The 19,814-nt window shown below is 45.1% G+C and overlaps 1 protein-coding gene across 1 annotated transcript in view; it reads left to right on the top strand.

Annotated features, from left to right (window-relative positions):
• Positions 1 to 2,996: 2,996 nt before the first annotated feature.
• The window catches only part of FEM1C (fem-1 homolog C), a 28,878-nt gene continuing 12,060 nt past the window's right edge, over positions 2,997 to 19,814 (top strand). Inside the window, exon 1 of the mRNA XM_070076014.1 lies at positions 2,997 to 3,540. Within this exon, the coding sequence (XP_069932115.1) occupies positions 2,997 to 3,540 (544 nt within the window). The remainder of the gene's footprint in view (positions 3,541 to 19,814) is intronic.

Below are 19,814 nucleotides of genomic sequence, written 5' to 3'. Positions count from 1 at the left end.
GGGTCTGTGAGGGGTTTTATCATTCTATCAGTGTCACTCAGTGCCTTGAACTCCTTCTGATTTATAAATTCACATGATCTCTAGATCACATGTGGTTCAAAGCAATTATTTGTAAACCGTCTCATCTGCAGTAGAATTTGTTACCCAGTCACTGAAGGTATACCAGCAGGTGGATTTAGGAAAGAATCTAAGAGTAAACTGAAGATTCAGACACTGGTGGCCTGACAGCAAAGTGCCCATCTACCCCTTAAACTCTGGCGGGCTTCTTTGCGGGCCACTGGTATAGAACGTTACATCTTCCTGAATTAGATGAGGGACCAGCTGGCTCAGGGTAGGCCTTGTTTGGAACACTGCACCCTGGGGCTATAGGACTGTAACCTACACATGCAGTCCTCTTGCCTGGTGTTTTGCTTTTGACAGAGAGACAGACAAAAAGAGAGCACACAAAAGAGCTGTCACACCCCCCAGTTCGCTTTCCAATTGTCTGCCACACAGCTCCCAACTGGGGCTGAAGCTGGGGACTCAGGCCAGGTCTCCCAAGTGCGTGGCAGGAACCCAATCACTGGAACCCACACCCCTGCCTCCCAGGGTCTGCATTAGCAGGAAAGTGGAGTCAGGACTCAAACCCAGGCACTGCAGTGTAGGATGCAGGCATCAGACAGGTGCCTGGCCACTCGGCCAAGTGTCCACCTACCTAGTTGTGTCATTTTATAGATGACTAATCCATCCTTTACACTCTGTTCCTTTATACTTACTTCCCAGTGGAAGTAGTAATCTCAACTCCAATTTTGGCCACCTAATGTTGAGTGTATATATTGACTACCTACGGAAACTATTACGCCCCACTTAAAAATAATTATTAAGACTGTGAGAACATGTTGATAGAATATGCCAAGAGAAAAAAAGCAAAATACATAGTTTTGGAAAATTACTGACACAAAACTACGTGAGCCTCTGGACCACGCTGTAGGTAAACATGAAGATAAAGCTGTGATTTCTTGTAAACATTTCTTCAGGGTCGTATGGTCAATGGCTTCTGTCAGTGACGACGGCGATGACACTCCGGGTGCAGGGGTCAGCCCGCCCACCCTAGGACGTGTGTGTGCCCAGCAGGCTGCCTTGTCTGCGGAAACTGCCTCCTCCTCATGACTCATTGCGGGTGTTACCCCCAACCACCATACACTCCTCGATCGTGCTCAATGCAGCTTCATCCAGGGCCGGTCATGGAGTCCACACGTTTCCTCCCCGTCGTCTGTCTTTTTTTTTATTTATTTATTTATTTTTTTTTTAAATTTTTTTTTCGTCGTCTGTCTTAACGCCTCTCATTCGCGAGCACCGTCTGGCTTTCACTTCCCGGCTTCGGGATCGACAATTCCAGGACTGGCCTGTGTTCCGCTCTTGGCTTTCTCGCCCCTCCGAGTCCGGCGTCTTTCAGGGCCACAGCGTTTCCAAAGCCCAGGCACGCGGGGGGTCCCAGGAGGGGCCTGGGAAACGCGGTCGCTCAGCGTCCACCCGCGGAGGGCGAGATCGCGCACGGCGAACCGGGCCGCCCCGGGCCGCCACCGCGCTGAGGGCCCCGGGCCGCCACCGCGCTGAGGGCCCCGGGCCGCCACCGCGCTGAGGGCCCCGGGCCGCCACCGCGCTGAGGGCCCCGGGCCGCCACCGCGCTGAGGGCCCCGGACGACGGCCGGGAACGCACGCGGCCCGCGGAACCGCGCGGCGCCCCCCGCGGCCTCCGGCGCCCGCGACGCGACGCGACACGACGCGACGCGACGCGGCCCCGCCCCCGGCGCGCGCAGGCGCACTCCGCGCGCGCCGCCCCGGCCGCGGCGCCCGGCCCCGCCCCCAGGCGGTTGCTCGCGGCGGCCGCCGCCCTCCCCCGGCCCAATGGCGCGGCTGGCGCGTCAGTGATGTGAGGCAGCGCTCGGGCTCGTCCGGCCCCCGGCCCGCAGCCCATTACACCATCGGCCGCGGCCGCCGCTGCAGCCGCTGCAGCCGGCGCCGACGGGGAGGGCGGGAGGCGGCCCGGCGTGGCGGGGCGGGGCGAGTGGCGCGGCCGGGTTCATTGCTGTGGGGCGCGGGGCATGGAGGAGCTGTGCGGCCGCAGGCGGAGCCGGGCGGTGCGGGCGGCGGCGGGGACAACGGTTTCCGACTGAAGGGGGCGGCGGAGCCCGAGCGGCCGGCAGGACTAGCCGCGGGCAGGTAGCGGCGGCGGCGGCGGCGCCCGCGGGCGGGCGGGCAGGAGGGCGCCCCGGGGCGGGCCTGCGGGGAGGGGTCGCGGGAGGACGGCGTCCGGCCGGGCCCACGGGGGCTTGGCGGCGCTGTGGGGGCGCCCCCGCGCGGGGCCGGCCAAGTTGTGGCTGGAAGGGCGGCCGGATTTCCCGAGGGCGCCGAGGAGTTCGGAGGGAGAGGGCCTTCGGGCGCGGGTTTTGGCGTTGGCCGGCCCGGCCTTTTTGTTCCCTCTCGACTCCCGTCCGGCCAGCACGCGGCCTGCAGCCGCGCGCCCTTGGCCGCTCTCCTCTGCAGAGGCCGGGGAGGGGAGCCCTGGGACGCCCGGGCGCGTGCCGAGCGCAACGGGAACAAAGCTGGCCGCGGGGCCCGGGGACCGGCGGAGTTCGCCGGGGCAGCCCGCGCGCCCCCGGACGTGCGCGCCCAGGTCTTTTCCCTCCTGGGGCTGGCGGGGGGACTTCCTGCAGCGTGGCCTTCTCGCCCCTGCTGGCCCTGAAGTAGGAAATAAGGACCTAAGTCGTCCTTGCCTCTGGGAAATTCACACCGCTTCCTCCCCTCCCCTCCCCTCCGTCTAGTTGGCGCTCTGGCTGTCCGATGCCGGGAGGCTGCGGGACCGAACACGCTCTCCGCGGACTGACATCCGCCCTGGGGTGCAGTGACTGACGCTGGGTCTTGGTTCCTGTTCACTGGCGTGTGCGGGGCCTGCGAGTTAAGCCGGAGCTTTGCTTTCAAGGATAGAGGAGGCGCGGCCGCTCCGCCGGACATCCATGGATCTAAAGACAGCAGTGTTCAACGCAGCTCGCGATGGCAAACTCCGCCTCCTCACCAAGTTGTTGGCGAGCAAATCCAAAGAGGAGGTTTCCTCCTTGATCTCCGAAAAGACCAACGGGGCCACGCCGCTGCTGATGGCCGCCAGGTATGGGCACCTGGACATGGTGGAGTTCCTGCTGGAGCAGTGCAGCGCCTCCATAGAGGTCGGGGGCTCGGTCAACTTCGACGGCGAAACCATCGAGGGAGCCCCGCCTCTGTGGGCCGCGTCGGCCGCGGGGCACCTGAAGGTGGTCCAGTCTCTGCTGAATCACGGGGCGTCCGTGAACAACACGACCCTGACCAACTCCACCCCTCTGCGAGCCGCGTGTTTTGACGGCCACCTGGAAATCGTGAAGTACCTCGTGGAACACAAGGCTGACCTGGAGGTGTCCAACCGGCACGGGCACACCTGCCTGATGATCTCGTGTTACAAGGGCCACAAAGAGATCGCTCAGTACTTACTGGAGAAGGGGGCCGACGTCAACAGAAAGAGTGTGAAAGGTGAGTTGAGCGTCTTTGTTTTTGTTTCTGAAAGCGTCTACCACTTGTTGTCCGGAAGTTTGCTGCCTAATTAGAAGCGCTGGTGTTGAGTGAGCCCCCACCGGCAGACCTGTTTTCCTTAGGTAGCGTCCAGCACAGCTTTGCTGAATGTCTCTGATGTTTGATAACACGTAGGACGGTTGTGAAAAAGACCTCTGTCGCTATTTTAAACAGCCTTTTTTTTTTTTTTCTTTCTCTCTTTCTTTGAAGTCAGTTCCAGTTCCTGGGAAATGGGTTCCCTAAGATTACCAGCGTAGTGTCCCTTAGGCTTATAGTTACCTACCTGGCAGTAGAGTCACATGTAATACACTTTTCTTAGGCATCCCCCCCCCTCCTTTTTTTTTAGAACAGCCTTGGAGTAGAAGCTACTCTACTCGGTGAGTCATCGTCTTGTTTGTTCTAGGTAGGCATTTCATTTGTTCTGCGAGGGAAGGCCAAGGCCAGACTGACCTGGGAGGATTAATATCAGAGGAAAAGGAGAAAATCTGCTCCCGTATTCTACATTTATTTGGGACGAAGAGCAAATCATTGTATATAGAACAGGCAGGACAGACAGTAAGAGAGAAAACAGATTTTTACAGCTACTCAAGTCCTGAGAGCAGCACCAAGGACTGTTTAAGTAGACAGGCGTTTGTTGGTAAGTGACAGTATTAACACCTTTGTGCAGAAAAAGAGCAAGGCCTTCAAAAGTGCTGTCTTCATAGCATAAGCATTTAAAGCCCGATTTTCTTACATCTATTTATATAACAGCAGGGTGGTTCATAAATTTTAAGAGGCTACTAAAACTCCAAGGAAGCAGACATACATCTTAAAATAAAAGTTTCAAACAACACGAATTGACTTACAGTGTTTTCAGTGAAAACTAGAACTTCTGCCCGGTTTGTAGAACTTTAACTCCCGGCAACCACTGCTTACAGTTTTTGTGTGTCCTTGTAGAGCTGGTCAGTGGGAATACAAGCATGCTTGTCTGTGTTTGCCCTCTCTTACTCCTCACTGTTGGTTGATCCATGCTCTTCTGTATTTTTTTTTTAACCTTAGTTTATCTTGGATGTCATTCAGTTCCAACACATAGCTACCTCATTCTTATTTCATAGCAGTAGAGGATTTCATTGTGTGCACGTCCATAATTTATCTAGTCTGTCAACATTTCGGTCACATTCAGTACTTTGCGAATGCAAACAATGCGCTTGAGAATATTCTTGAACAAAAATTTGCCTTTGCCCACTTAGTGGTGATGGCTGTAGTATAAGACCTGTGCGTGGAATTGCTGAATTCAAGTAATGTGCATTTGTATTTGTATTAGTGCATGGTTTGCCTTTAGGAGAAGTTAAACCACACAGCTAGGGGCTGTGCATCATTTTTGAGCATATTTACTGAGCATAGTGTATCTTTTTAAGAAAAGGTTTGTTGTAAAAGTGATACAAGATTTTTTTCTGAAAATTTTTTTCAGAGGAAGTAAAAATCTCATATCCTTCCAAAGATATTTCTGAATTTTGCATGTAGATATATGTGTGCAATTTTATTTTATATGCTGTTATATGACATATTTATGGCTTAATAGATGTTACCTTTACTGTCATTGGTCACAGCTCTTTGAACAACTGTGCACTCTTTAAATGGAGTTTTATGTTGTTTCCAGATTTTTAGTATTATTAAAAAATGCTCCAATACATGTTCGATCTTAGAAATGTTTTCATTTATTCCCGATTGTCTAGAGGTAGGTTGAGTCAAATGCCAGCATGTGATTTTATAAAATTATTCTTTTGGAGAATGCTTGTTTTAAGAAAATCACTGCAAAACTAGCCATGTAAATACTGGGAGTGCTTTGAAATAATGCAAAGCAAAGGGGTTAAAAGGTATGGCTTTTCTAAGGCTTCTTGGAGTTTCTTTCTTTGTTTTGATTTTTTTAACATCTTAATTATGTACAAATTATTGATAAACTCATATTGAAGTCAGGTTGGAGTATTTTTAAATTCTTAGGTCATTGGAGAGATGAACACTGGTACTATTTATTTTCCTTACGTTTTTCCACTACTTTATGTACATGTGGAGATACAGTGTAGGAAGAACTATAATATAAATATCTCTTTTTTTGCTCAGTATTCCCCCCCCCCCCCCCGATAAATGAAGAATATTTAACTTGATTACTTTGGAGCAATTTCAGAAGAGTATGCCTTTTATCCCCCCCCCCGTTGCCTTGTATGTGAGCCTGTGTATGTGCACTCTTTTTGGCTCTGTGGTCTGCAAATTTCTCCTCAGCATCAATATCTAGTATGTGTGCCTTTAAAAAAAATAAACACAGCATGAAAAAACAGTTTCATACCCCATATTATTTTCAGATAGCCTCAGTTTTACATAGATAAATATATAATGTCATCGTGTGTTTAGTTGTTTTAACTTTTTGTGGCCTTTGAATTTTGACATGATTCCTCACGACTGTTGGCAGACTGAAATCCATGCCCTCTCCACCACTCTGATCATGAAGCTTCCATTCTTTGACAGTCGTTTCTCCTTGATTCTGTTTTTTTCTTTTTTTACAAGTGTGTTAACAGTAATTAAAAAGCAGGCACCAATTGAAACTGAGACAGAGACACTGGCGAAGGATCTGATAGAGCAGCAAGAAAGGATCTTTCCCACATTTTTGGCCTTACCCAAAAAATGGAAAAGAATGATCAGACAAGGGATAAAATGGAATAATTTCTTAGGACATTTTATATGTCATCCATTGTAAATGGTTCTAAAGAAAAGAGATACCAATAGGTTGTGCTTGGTCTGCTTAAATATAAAATGCATGTGACTTCTACTTCCCGTTACTTTTTAACAGGCAGTTGACATTTGAATATATTATTTAACTTTTTTCCATTACTTTTTAACAGGCTGTTGGCATTTTGAACGTGTTCTAACCTAGTGGAATTCGTTCGCTGAGAGAGCATTTGTTGAGTCCCTCAGTGTGCCGCTTTGTTAGTCTTAGGCTACACAGAGATGAGTAGGCAGGAAGTCCGGTCCTTGATTCCTTGCTCTTGAAGAGCTCATGGTTTGCTCGGAGAGACAGGGTCATAAGCAGACACTTGAGCCACGATATGGTAAGTGCAATCGTAGTGCTTTCTTCTTTTAGATACTTGGAAATCCCATACCACGGACTTCTTATTTCAGAGGCAGTGGATTTATTCTTTTCCCTTAGTGTTCCAAAGGGGAGAAATCTTTGAGCCATTTAGGAGTACCTTCCAGTTTAACACTCAAAGTTGATTGATTTTTGAGACTGGAATTGGATCCCGTATGAATCTATAGACTCCAAATCAGAACTGATAAGCCCCTTTCAGAGCTGTCACAGGATAGTCATCTTTGGCTTTCTTTGATTTGGTTGGTTGGTTGTTTTGCATTGTTTTTGTTTGGACTCACAATAGGGCTTTGCCTATCTAAAGTGAAGTTCCTTCCTTCCGTTATGCTTTTACACCCAGATTTGAGCAGCATTCAGTGCATGAGTCAATACTTCAGGCCCACAGAGCTGACTGGGTTGGGATTAGGAGACTGGCCCAAGAAGACAGCGTCCTCACTTAGGAGTCATTTTCTGTACCCTGGGTAGTGGAGTACATGGATAACATTACGGACCCTTTCTTGGGCAAGGCATTGTGTTGGACATTTTGGAGGCTGTGAGAAGGTAGAAGGTATCAGGTTTGCTAACTGCTAAAGGAATGGTGTAAACAATCCATGCTATAGGATTTTAGAGGAAGAGTATGCTGACTAGGAACACTACAGCAAGAATGGAGAACTGGGCCTTGAAAGGATTGTTGGGGTCAGATTTGCAGAAGGTTTTTTGATACAGTTTTCCAGTCTTTTGAGCAGGCACATGGAGAAATATACTTGGAGAATATACTTGGAAAGTAGGTGTATTCCACTAAGGGGCAAACCGGGACATCCAGGGTAGATTACAAAGGACAAAGAAGGAAGTTAGATTTTATTTGTCATGCAGTGGTAAGGCAGTCAGAGTTTTTTGGAAGAGTAATATCTGGGATTTTGAAAGAGAAAATCATCTCTCTGCATTCTGTTAGTTTGTGAGTTTTTGAGGGTCCAGATCTGGTGTTTTTATCCAATGCGTCAGGACAAGTGTGTGGTTGATAGTGGGCGTTTGGTAACTGAGCTTATTGGATGTTCAGTTTAAAAGAGCAAAGGTTATAAGCGACTTGATGGCAAACATTGTTATTTCTTTCCGTAGAGAACTAAATATTTCATGAATACTTAAGGCATCAAAATAAGACAGTCTCTGTCAATAGTGAGAGGTACAGGTAGAACTCTACAGACTTAAGCCTCAGAAAAGGAAGAATTCATGTAACGGTTTAGCTAGTATTAGAAAGGTTTAAGAAGGAGCTAGTTTGGGCAGGTTTTGTGCCTTTTTATCATGGAAATTTTCTAACATACATAAACCATGATGTAGCCACCACCCTCAGCAATTATTTACACTTGACAAAGTTCTTAAAAATAAATATTTTTCTTTTTTTCTAAAATATAAAGCAAACCCAAGGCATTACATTATTTCTGTCCTATATTGTAGGCATTTTGGGCAATAGGTGTATTTTAGTTAAGGAAATGTAAAAAAAAAAACCACAATGTATTTTTTCCCCACTGTAAATTTGTAAGAATCTCCCTTGTAAATTACAGACTGTTTCTCTGTTCTTTTCTGTTCCACTTGTCTCATGTGTGTGTTTTCTGCCAGTACTGTGCTGCAGGTATGAAGAGAATAAATGGACTGAAATAAAGATGGACGTAGTAGATATGTCACTTTACTTCAGTACTAGCCTAGGCTATTGGAAGTGGAGATGGGTTACCTTTGCGAGCTCCAGTACTAGCCTGAGGTGTTGGAAGTGGGAGGTCTCTCTTCGTTCTGAAGTTGGCGAGTTCTTTTCACCTGTGAGCACCTTAGTACACCTGCCTTGCAGAGAAAAGTAAAGGGATGATAGAACCCAAAATTTCATTCGACTCTACAGCACTCTTATCTTTATTTTGATTTAATCATACTTAGATAACTTAACTGAATCCATTAACATTTTAATCCCAAATCATCAAGTTGCTCCTGCAAGTCCTTCCTATATTTTTTTTTTTCTCTTGTGTTTCTTGGTATCCCCTTGGATAAGTTAATCTGTAGAGGGTGTGTGAATTCAGTTCAACAGGGGTGTATCTCTATGGCCCCCTGTCCCTAGAGATTGAACTCTGAGCTTAGAGTCCTTAGGACTGAGTAGGAGCTGGGTGAGAATGAGGGGTTTATGAGCCATGCTGCTGTTTACTTTGTTGATGATTGCAAGGTGTGCTTGAAGCAGAGGCCAAGTTTTCCTTAATAACATTTAGGTGCATGTGGTTACCTCCTTGAGTTTATCATTATCAGATTTTCATAAATAGATTTATTAAGTTCATTTGTTTAAAAAATTCAGGAAGCCCTGGGTATTCTAGAGATTTACACTGTTGAGGCATCAGAATAACAATGTATGTCATGGAATGCAGAGGAGGAAGAGGGAGGGAGAGGCCCAGATAAAAAAGTCACATGGATACTGATCTGACCAAAACTTCTCTCCCTCCTTTTTCCCCCTTGCTTTGGGAAAAACTGTGATTGAAAAAGGAGTCTGTGAGATAGAATAGCCAGGAAAGGGAATTGTCTTGAACTGTGAGTTGATGGTTTCAGTCTACAGAAGAGTTGTTTTCAGCCCCATCCCTTAGCTACAGTGCTCTTAACCTGGAAAGTTCTACTTAACCTGAAGACCTGTTTGAAAAGCAGTTCCTGGGCTAGCACTGTGTCATAGCTGGTAAAGCTGCCAGCTGCTCCACTTCAGATCTGGCTCTCCTCTGTGACCTGGGAAGGCAGTAGAAGATGGCCCAAGTCCTTGGGCCTCTGTACCCACGTGGGAGACCCGGAGGAAGCTCCAGGTTCCTGGCTTTGGATCAGCACAGCTCCGGCTGTTGTGGCCAACTGGGGAGTGAACCAGTGGATGGAAGACCTCTCTCTCTCTCTGCCTCTACCTTTCACATGAGTAAATAAGTCTTAAAAAAAAAAGTAGTTTCTTATCCACAGGTAGGTTTTAGCATTTGACTATTATGAGCTCAAGGATCTATGTTGTCAGGTATAGCTCAAGGCCTTATACATAAAATTAATGAAGGGAAATCAGTGTAGTGGTGTTGGTAGGTTGTCTTTGGTTCTCTTTTTTAATCCTTTTTGTGAACTGTCCTTGCGTGTTTCTCCTGATAGCCTGTATGTGGGAAGGGAAACATTCCAGTGCTCCTTCCTCCAGTCGCCACACCAGTTGGCTCTCCAGGCAGTAGAATATTTGGGATCAGCATTGCTGTGTGGTTGAGCTCTTCACCGCTGTCCCCATCTGACAGTGGACCTCTCCCCGTGCAGCTCTGGCCAGCTGTACAGTTGAGGAAGCAGGGGTTGCCAAGCATAGTAGTAATCTGAAGAGGAGAGATGAGTATTGTTTTTGTGCATTTCCAACCAAATCTGTTAGAATAAAAGACCACCTCATTACTGTTCTCTTTTAACATTTAAACTTTTACCAAAAAACACAAATAATTTTGACTTTTTTGTTTTTAAACAGCTTTACTGAGATATAATTCACATGGTACTTACCTGTAAGTGTACAATTCAGTAGCTTTTTTTTTTTAAATGTGTATGGGCTCATTCGTCATCATGACAATCAAGTTTTTTTTTTTTTTTTTGAAAGTCAGAGATGCACAGAGGGGCAGAGAGAGAGACAGACGTCTTCCATCTGCTGGTTCACTCTTCAGTTGGCCGCAATGGCTGGAGCCACGAAGCCAGGAGCCAGGTGTTTCTTCCTGGTTTCCCAAGTGGGTGCAGGGGTCCAAAGACTTAGGCCATCTTCCACTGCTTTCCCAGGCCGTAGCAGAGAGCTGGATCGGAAGTGGAGCAGCCAGAACTCGAAAGCAGTGCCCATATAGGATGCTGGTACTGCAGGCAGTGGCTTAACCCACTGTGCCACAGTGCCAACCCGACAATCAAGTTTTCATCATTGCTTGTTCCTCACAGCTGTACTAATAATAGATGACCACTAATCTTTCTGTATCTATAAATTTACCTATTCTGGACATTTTGTATAAAGCAAATTACATACTGTGTGATGTTTTGTGACTTGCCTTTTTTTTTTTTTTTTAAGATTTTATTTATTTGAGAGGTAGAGTTATAGACAGAGGGAAGAGACAGAGAGAAAGGTCTTCCATCCACTGGTTCACTCTCCAAATGGTTACAATGGCTAGAGCTGAGCCAGTGAGAAGGCAGGAGACGGGAGCTTCTTCCCGATCTCCCACTTGGGTGCAGGGGTCTAAATACTTGGGCCATTTTCCACTGTTTTCCCAGGCCACAGCAGAGACCTGGATTGGGAGAAGAGCAGCCTGTACACGAACTGGTGCCTATATGGGATGTGTGCTGCAGGTAGAGGCTTAGCCCTCTCAGCACAGCACCAGCCCTCTGTGACTTGCTTTTTCTATTTAGCGTAATGTTTTCAAGGTTCACCCATTTTGTAACATGTGTCAGTATTTACCTCTTTTTATTGCTAAGATATGTTCCATTATTTGCATATACTACTTTTATCCTTTTAGCAGTTGATGGGCATTTGGATTGTTTCTACTTTTTAGCTATTCTGTGTAATGCTGCTATGAATATTCATATATAAGTTTTTCTGTAATTGTGCATTTTCGTTTCTCTTAGGCATACACCTGGGAGTGGAATTATTAGGTTCTAGGCCCTCTGTTTATCCTTTTGAGAAACTACCAAACTGTTCTCCAGTGTGGCTGTACAGTTTGTTTTTATTAATAACACAAGAGCGTCCCAGTTTCTTCGCATCTTCGCCAGCGTTTGTTCTCAGGGATGTGACATGACAGCTCATTGTGACTTGGTTTATATTTTTCCCCTGGCTAACCATGTTCAGCGTCTTTCATTTATCTCCTTATTGGCAATTTATATGTTATCTTGGAAAACTGTCTTCATATCCTCTACACATTTTTGATTGAGTTATTTTTTCTATTATTGAGCTGTTTATATATTCAGAATACAAGTCCTTTATTAGATACATGATTTGTAAATATTTTCAATTCTTTGAATATTTTTTACTTTTTTGATGGTGTATATATATATAGGTAGGTAGATAGCATTTTGGATATTTATTTTAAAAATTGATCTTTTTTAAAGTTTGATCATAGATCATTTACAATGTTTGGGTTAAATAAGAAAGTTACTGAGGTTAGACTGCAGTGTTTACTAATACTAGGACTTTTCTGGACGAAACTGTGTAATCTATTTGTAAAAAGCACATCATTTTCCTGCTTTGGCACATGTTAAGTTTGGAGTCCATGGGAATGATAAGATTTTGTTTCTGCGTGGTGTAAGTCAGAGGTGTGGCCTAACCACTCTTTAGATTTACATTCCTTCCACTCATTATTGCTTTCCGATATGTTAGCTGTGTGGCAAAGCTGAATAGCAATCAAGAAAATAAGGTTCCTTCTTTGTCTGCTACTCAGAGTCTAGCAGTAGTGGAATGGCCTGGACTCAACCCAGACAAACTGAGTCAAAACCTGCATTTCACTATGATCCTCTGGTTTTGTACATTAAAGTTTGAGAAGCACAGCTTTATTTGACTCACAGTAAAGATGCATACATCCTTACACAAAAGCTTGAAGCATATGAGGACTATAAACAACAAAACCTGTTGAATTGTTAATGCTAGAAAAAGCCGTTTAAATTATAACAAGTATTTTGTATTTGTTCACTATTTCTGCAGTCCTGGTGAGGACATTTTTGTTTCATTGAAAAGATCAGTTATTTCTGTCTACTGCTTGAAAGGTGGTTTAGAATCTGATTTAGTCCATATCCTAGTGAGTTTTAGTAATATTACTCATATTGTGTTGTTTATAAATGCTGTGTAGAAATTTTTACTAATTTAGTGGTTGATTGGTAATAACCACTTGTATGTCAGTCAAACCTAGAACATCTGTTTAGGCCTCAAACTAGTTTGAGGGTTACTTATTTCAATAAAAAGATTGACCCCCGTTGTTAGGCACATAAACAATCACATTTGAGCGTGACTTCTTACTGTCTTATGTGCCTACTGCAAAAGATTACATGTGGAGCTGATGTTGTGTCACCGGTTAAGTCACTGCACCAGAATGCCAGCATTACATATGGGCCCCAGTTGATGTCCTGGCTGCTCTACTTTTTTTTTTTTTTTTTTTTTGACAGGCAGAGTTAGTGAGAGAGAGACAGAGAGAAAGGTCTTCCCACAGCAGAGAGCCAAGAGGAGCAACCAGGACAGAATCCGGCGCCCCCACCAGGACAAAGAACCCCGGGGTGCCGGCGCCGCAGGCGGAGGATTAGCCTAGTGAGCCACGGCGCCAGCCACTGGCTGCTCTACTTTTGATCTAACTCCAGGCTCATGCTCTTAGGAAAACAGTGGACCCCTGCACCCATATGGGACATGTGGATGGAATTCCAGGCTCCTGGCTTTGGCCTGGCCATTGCCGTCATTTGGGAGTAAGCCATCTAATGGAAGATCTCTGTCTCTCTAACCCTCATCTTTCAAATAAATAGATAAATTAAAAAAAAAAAATTATAGATGGGATGGGCGTTGTGGTGCAGCTGGTTAAGCCTCTGCTTAGGACATCCTTGTCCCATACTGGAATGTCAGTTTGAGTCTCAGTTGCTCTGCTTCCAATCCAGCTTCCTGCTGTGCATCCTGGGATACAGCAGAGGATGGCCTGAGTGCTTAGATCTCTGCCACCCAAGTGGGTATCCCAGCCCTGATTGTTGGGGACATTTAGAGTGTGAACCAGCTGACGGAAGATTCTCTCTCTCTCTCTGCTTTTCAAATAGCTGAAAATAAACACATAAAAATATTTTTTTAAAAAAATTACAGATTTCTTTAAATGAATAGGAGTGAAGACTGGCTCTCTTGAGGAATAGCGACACTGCCATGCTTTATGAATGTGAACGTCACAGTTTCCAGCTCTTAATATCTATCTTAAGGAATATAGCTGCTTTTTTTCTTTTTTGTTCTTCCAAAATTTTTAGCACTGTTTCTGTGTTACATCGTTGAAAATTAATGTAGTTTCAGGCTGTTTTTGCTTTCTACAGAAGTGCTGCTTTACTAAATTGATACTGGATATTGTTCCATTAGCTTGAAATGTCCATTTAGCAAATAGGTATTTGAGAAATAAAAATTTTCCTTTATGAATACAGTGCCTGACAATTTTTGTCTCCAAATAGCTTTTTCTTGATCAGGCATTTAGAATTACATAATACAATATGGTGGGCTTTTGTTTGTTTGTTTTTAAGCTAAAGTAGATTTATTGACTTTCTGTGCTAAATTTCATCTAGTATGCCTAGGAGTATTTATTTTTGAATTTTTGCGTCTTGTTTCATTCATTTTCTTTCTCACTTTGTGAATGCAAAAAGAAGCCATAATAAGATAGAGGTACAACATTTTTTGGAAGTACAATCATTGTATTTTTGTAACTTTTTAATATTTATTTTCATCTACTTGAAAAGAGTAAGAGAGGGAGTGAGGGAGAGAGAATGCACACTTCCATCTGCTGCTTCACTCCTCAAATGCCTGCAACAGCCAAGAATGGGTCAGTCTGACGCAAGGGGCCTAGAACTCTTCCAGTCTCCCATGTGGGTAGCAAGAGCCCAAGCAGTTGAGCCATCATCTTCTGCCTCCCAGGATGATTGGCAGGAAGCCGAACTGGAAGCTGAGCAGTTGGGACTCAGACCACCACTCCCGTATAGGATGCGGGTGTCCCAAGCAGGAGCTTACCCTCCTGTGCTACAACACCTGCCCTGATATTATATTTATTGTACTTGGAATATATTGTTATGTGCCAGAAGTTTAAATTATTGATGTTACCTGGCAAAAATGACCATTAATGATCAAGTTAATATAATTAAATTAGACCAATGATGTTACAAGCAGAATGACCATTAAATATGATTTTAATAGTCATTGCCGGCCGGCGCCGCGGCTCACTAGGCTAATCCTCTGCCTTGCGGCGCCGGCACACCGGGTTCTAGTCCCGGTCGGGGCACCGGATTCTGTCCCGGTTGCCCCTCTTCCAGGCCAGCTCTCTGCTGTGGCCCGGGAGTGCAGTGGAGGATGGTCCAGGTGCTTGGGCCCTGCACCCCATGGGAGACCAGGAGAAGCACCTGGCTCCTGCCATCGGATCGGCGCGGTGCGCCGGCCGCGGCGGCCATTGGAGGGTGAACCAACGGCAAAGGAAGACCTTTCTCTGTCTCTCTCTCTCTCTCACTGTCCACTCTGTCAAAAAAAAAAAAAAATAGTCATTGCCATATAACTTCTCAAAAACAAGTCAGAAATACACAGGAATTTGATTTTAAAATTTGGCTTGTAAGGAAATGATTTTGCACTAGAAAGTACATTTAATATAGCATATCGAACACATTTGAATGAAACTACTAGTAGAGCAAAATATTTATATATATATATATATATTTTTTTTTTTTTGACAGGCAGAGTGGACAGTGAGAGAGAGAGACAGAGAGAAAGGTCTTCCTTTGCCGTAGGTTCACCCTCCAATGGCCGCCGCAGCCGGCACACTGTGGCCGGCACACAACGCTGATCTGATGGCAGGAGCCAGGTACTTATCCTGGTCTCCCATGGGGTGCAGGGCCCAAGCACTTGGGCCATCCTCCACTGCACTCCCGGGCCACAGCAGAGAGCTGGCCTGGAAGAGGGGTAACCGGGACAGAATCCGGCGCCCCGACCGGGACTAGAACCTGGTGTGTGGCGCCGCAAGGTGGAGGATTAGCCTAGTGAGCCGCTGTGCCGGCTAATATTTATATTAAATATAAGAAACATCCAGCTATTATTTTATAAAGTGTTTTATATGAATAGTCATAAACATGTTATAAAAGAAAATATTGTTTATAAACAGATGTGAAAAATGTTGTTTACCAAGTAGTAGAGATAATATAGATTAAAAGATATAATCATAATACAAGAAAGAATACTATGAAAATGGAACTTTAAAAAATTTTTATTATCCCTTTGGAGTGGATTAAAGATGTATTAAGTCATCACACATTTGGGCTGGGCATTGAATTTTTTTGATCATTTGTTGTTTATTCACATACAGTAAAATTCATGGTTCTTTAAGTCTTGACAAACATATGCTATTTCTTTAGTAAAAGTAAGAACAAAAAGTTCCTTCATGTCCATTTGTGTCGCTCCCCCTCTTCGTGGAGGAACGACACAGGACCCTGCGCTGTTCTTTCGTCTGCTCGGCCCTCCCCGGGTTTGCTGCTGGTTCTTCCCGGGTTGGCTACTATCCCTTCCACCTCCGTGGAAGGGCAGTTCCCCCTGGCCACATTCCCCACTTCCGCAGGGGAGCGGCACACCGCCGGCCGGCTCTTCTCGGGGGCTGCACAGGTGTTCCTTCAGCTAGATGTTCCCCTTAGATGTTACTGGTGCATGCCGTCTCTCTCCTCCTTTATAGTCCTCCTCTGCCAATCCCAACTCGGCTGCCCACACGCCGAGTACGCTGCTCTCCTCCAATCAGGAGCAAGTCCTACAGTTTATTAGCTGAACTGGAGGCAGCTGTGTAGAAGCTGTTTCCTTCTCTCCCAGCGCCATATTGTGGGAGAGCAGATGCATAGAATAAGTCTTAATTCCAGTAACTCAGTCTAGTCCGGTTTGCTCCCCACACATTTGTAGTTAACCACTCTCCCTGCTGCCATCTCTTTATCTGACCTTATCATTTGAGAGAAAGACGGAAAGACAGTGAACTCCCATCCAATAATTTCTCCTCAAATATACTCAACAGCTAGGAGCTGGGAACACAGTCCAGGTCATCCATGTGAACTGGAACCTAACTGCTTGAGCTATTCCCACTGTCTTCCAGGGTCTCCACTAGTGAGAATCTGGAATCAGGAGCTGGGAATCAAAACTAGGCTGCTGGGTTAATGGCCACCCCCCAGACATTAATTTTAATAGTGAAAATTCTGAAGCAGTACAGATGTCCACCAATAGGGAAATATTTATATTAATGAAGTTATGCCAACTATTCTTGAACTTTCACTGTAAAACCACTAAGAATGATTATGTAGTATCTGTGTAGTTTATAGAAGCTATGTATACCACATAGTAACATAACAAAGATGGATGTGAGAAACAGGAGATAATGATATATGTATTGATTGAGCAGAGGGAAACTCGTCAAGACATTGCTATAGGAAAAGGCACAGGCAACAGAAGTGCTTCTGCATAGCAAGGGAAGCAGTCATCAGAGTGAAGAGACAACCAACAGAATGGGAGGTAATACTTGCCAACCGCTCCTGTGACAAAGGATTAATATCCAGCATATATAAGGATTTCACTTCAATAGCAAGGAAAGCAGGCAATCAGATTTTAAAATGGACAAATGACCTGAACAGACATTTCTCAGTAGAAGGTAGACAGCCTATGTATTGAAACCATATTGAGGTATCCTATTCTGGTTAGAATATAGTACCAAAACAAAAAAAAGAAATGGTGGTGAGGATGCAGAGAATGGGGAAATCTTCCAGGCTGTTGGTAGGAATATAACAGGCTGGGCCAGCACCGCGGCTCAGTAGGCTAATCCTCCACCTGTGGCGCCGGCACACCGGGTTCTAGTTCCAATCAGGGCGCTGGATTCTCTCCTGGTTGCCCCTCTTCCAGGCCAGCTCTCTGCTGTGGCCCGGGAGTGCAGTGGAGGATGGCCCAAGTGCTTGGGCCTTGCACCCCATGGGAGAGCAGGAGAAGCACCTGGCTCCTGGCTTCGGATCAGCCTGGTGTGCCGGCTGCAGCGCACCGGCCGCAGCGGCCATTGGAGGGTGAACCAACAGTAAAGGAAGACCTTTCTCTCTGTTTCTCTCTCACTGTCCACTCTGCCTGTCCAAAATAAATAAATAAATAAAGTAAAATAACAGGCTGTTGGTAGGAATATAAATTAGGATAGCTGTTATGGAACACAGTATGGAGATTCTTTAAAAAAGTGAAAGTAGAACTACATATGACCCAGTAATCCCATAATTCTATATAAATCAGAAGGAAATGAAATAAATGTTATCAGTATACTTGGATACCTATGGTTGTTGCAGCACTATTCGTAATGGCCAAGAAAATGAATCAACCTAGGTTTCCATCAATGAATGAATAGGCTTTTTAAAAATATGGTTTATATATATATACTGGAATGTAATTAATCCATAAAAAGTGTACAGTTCTGTCATTTGCAGCAACATGGGTGAAACTGGAAGACCTGAGATTAAGTGAAATAAACTAGACACAGATAGACAAATTCTCCAAGTTCTTATTTTTGGAAGCTAAGAATGTTGATCACATAGAGGTAGGAGGAAAATAGGAGTCGACAGAGGCTAGGAAGGGGAGGAAGAAGGGGTGATAAAGGGAGGGTGGGTAGTGGGTGTCAGAGTGTGGGGAGGAGGCTAACTATAATCTGTACTAGTTGATTACATATTTCAAAATAACCAGAGAAGAGTTTGAAGGTTCTCAATACATAGAAATGCTAATATTTGAGGACACAGAAATGCTAATTACCCTGTTTTGACCATTACACATTATATGTAGATACATATATTTCAAATTATAATATTGTACCCCATAAATAGTCAATATATATCAATGAAAAATATAATAAAGTAGTGAAAAGAGTTGGAGAAATGACATACAGAATTATAATTGCTTTAAAGTTATGTTCCCCGCCCCTGCCATCCAGACTTTAATGCTCCAGAGTGTAACTCACAAACTAACCTTTAGGGCCTTCTTGGGCCTCAGAGTACAGTGGTTTCTACTCAACCTATTGTAGTTGATAAAATCCCCTTCTTCTGAGATTTTCCTTTTTGAACTTACTTTGTCCCTAGAAGCAAAGCTTGAGTCTTTTTGGGAAACCAGTATTAAAAATGTAGAATCTGCCTTAGCTTGAGCAATGTGCTACTTGTTTCTGGGATACAAAGCGAAGGATCTGTGCAGTTTGGGAACAGACAGTTGAGGTAAGAAAACCTGTTTGTGAAGCAGCAACGTTGTACTGTTGTAAGCTTTTATGATAGTGGATGTTAGGTGAGTGTCTGCCGGGGTGGGTGACCGTCAGTCACCGATATCCTCCTCACAAGTGACCGTTGTGTATATCCAGGAAGGCCTGTCCCAGCAGCTGGAAAGGCTGGGGCAGCTTGAGACAAGAAGTTAAACAGGTAAAGAAGAGAGAGCCTGCATTAGAAGGACATTAAGAGCAGGGCCTGGAGGTGCATGTGACCTGGTGCAGGGAGAAATGCTTAGGTTGGAGTGTGGTCCAGCACAGGCAGAACCTGCCTCTCCTGGGCGGGGTTGACAACCTCTTTAGGTCAGAGCACTGATCCAGAGACGTCAGCTGTGGCCCAGGCATTCCAGTCTGGCCCGCCCCCTTTCCAGTACTGCCAGAGAATTAGCAGATGGTTTTTACATTTTTTAATTGTTGGGACAAAGTAAAAAACATTTTATACCAAATGAAAATTACATGAGAATCAAATTTTGGAATTCCTAAGGAGTTTCTTGGAAAACAGCCATATCCATTCATTTTTAATATATTGCCTGCAGTTACTTTATTATTGCTTGGCAGGTTTTGGTGGTTACAGCAGAGACCTGATAGCCTGCAAACCCTAAAATGCTCTTTGGTCTTCACAGAGGGAATTTGCCAGTTCCTGGGTTAGACTCATAGTGGATCATTCATAATGAGAAATGGGCTGGGAGGTAGGGTAGGGAAATATTTCTTAGTCTTTTAAAATCTGTACAGCATCATGTTTCTTCTGTGTATCCCTGTTAACCAAAATCAAGGGTTTTTTTTGTTTTTTGTTTTTGTTTTTGTTTTTTTTTTTTTTTTGTTTTTTGTTTTTTTTTTTTTTTTTTTTTTTTTTTTGACAGGCAGAGTGGACAGTGAGAGAGAGACAGAGAGAAAGGTCTTCCTTTTTGCCGTTGGTTCACCCTCCAATGGCTGCCGCGGCCGGCGCACCATGCTGATCTGAAGGCAGGAGCCAGGTGCTTCGCCTGGTCTCCCATGGGGTGCAGGGCCCAAGCACTTGGGCCATCCTCCACTGCACTCACTCCCTGGCCACAGCAGAGAGCTGGCCTGGAAGAGCGGCAACCGGGACAGAATCCGGTGCCCCAACCGGGACTAGAACCCGGTGTGCTGGCGCCACAAGGTGGAGGATTAGCCTA

The sequence above is a fragment of the Oryctolagus cuniculus genome, chromosome 6 (genome assembly GCF_964237555.1).
Source record: "Oryctolagus cuniculus chromosome 6, mOryCun1.1, whole genome shotgun sequence".
Taxonomy (NCBI): domain Eukaryota; kingdom Metazoa; phylum Chordata; class Mammalia; order Lagomorpha; family Leporidae; genus Oryctolagus; species Oryctolagus cuniculus.
The sequence above is the reverse complement of the archived record's forward strand: the minus strand, read 5'-3'. Positions and strand labels throughout refer to the sequence as shown.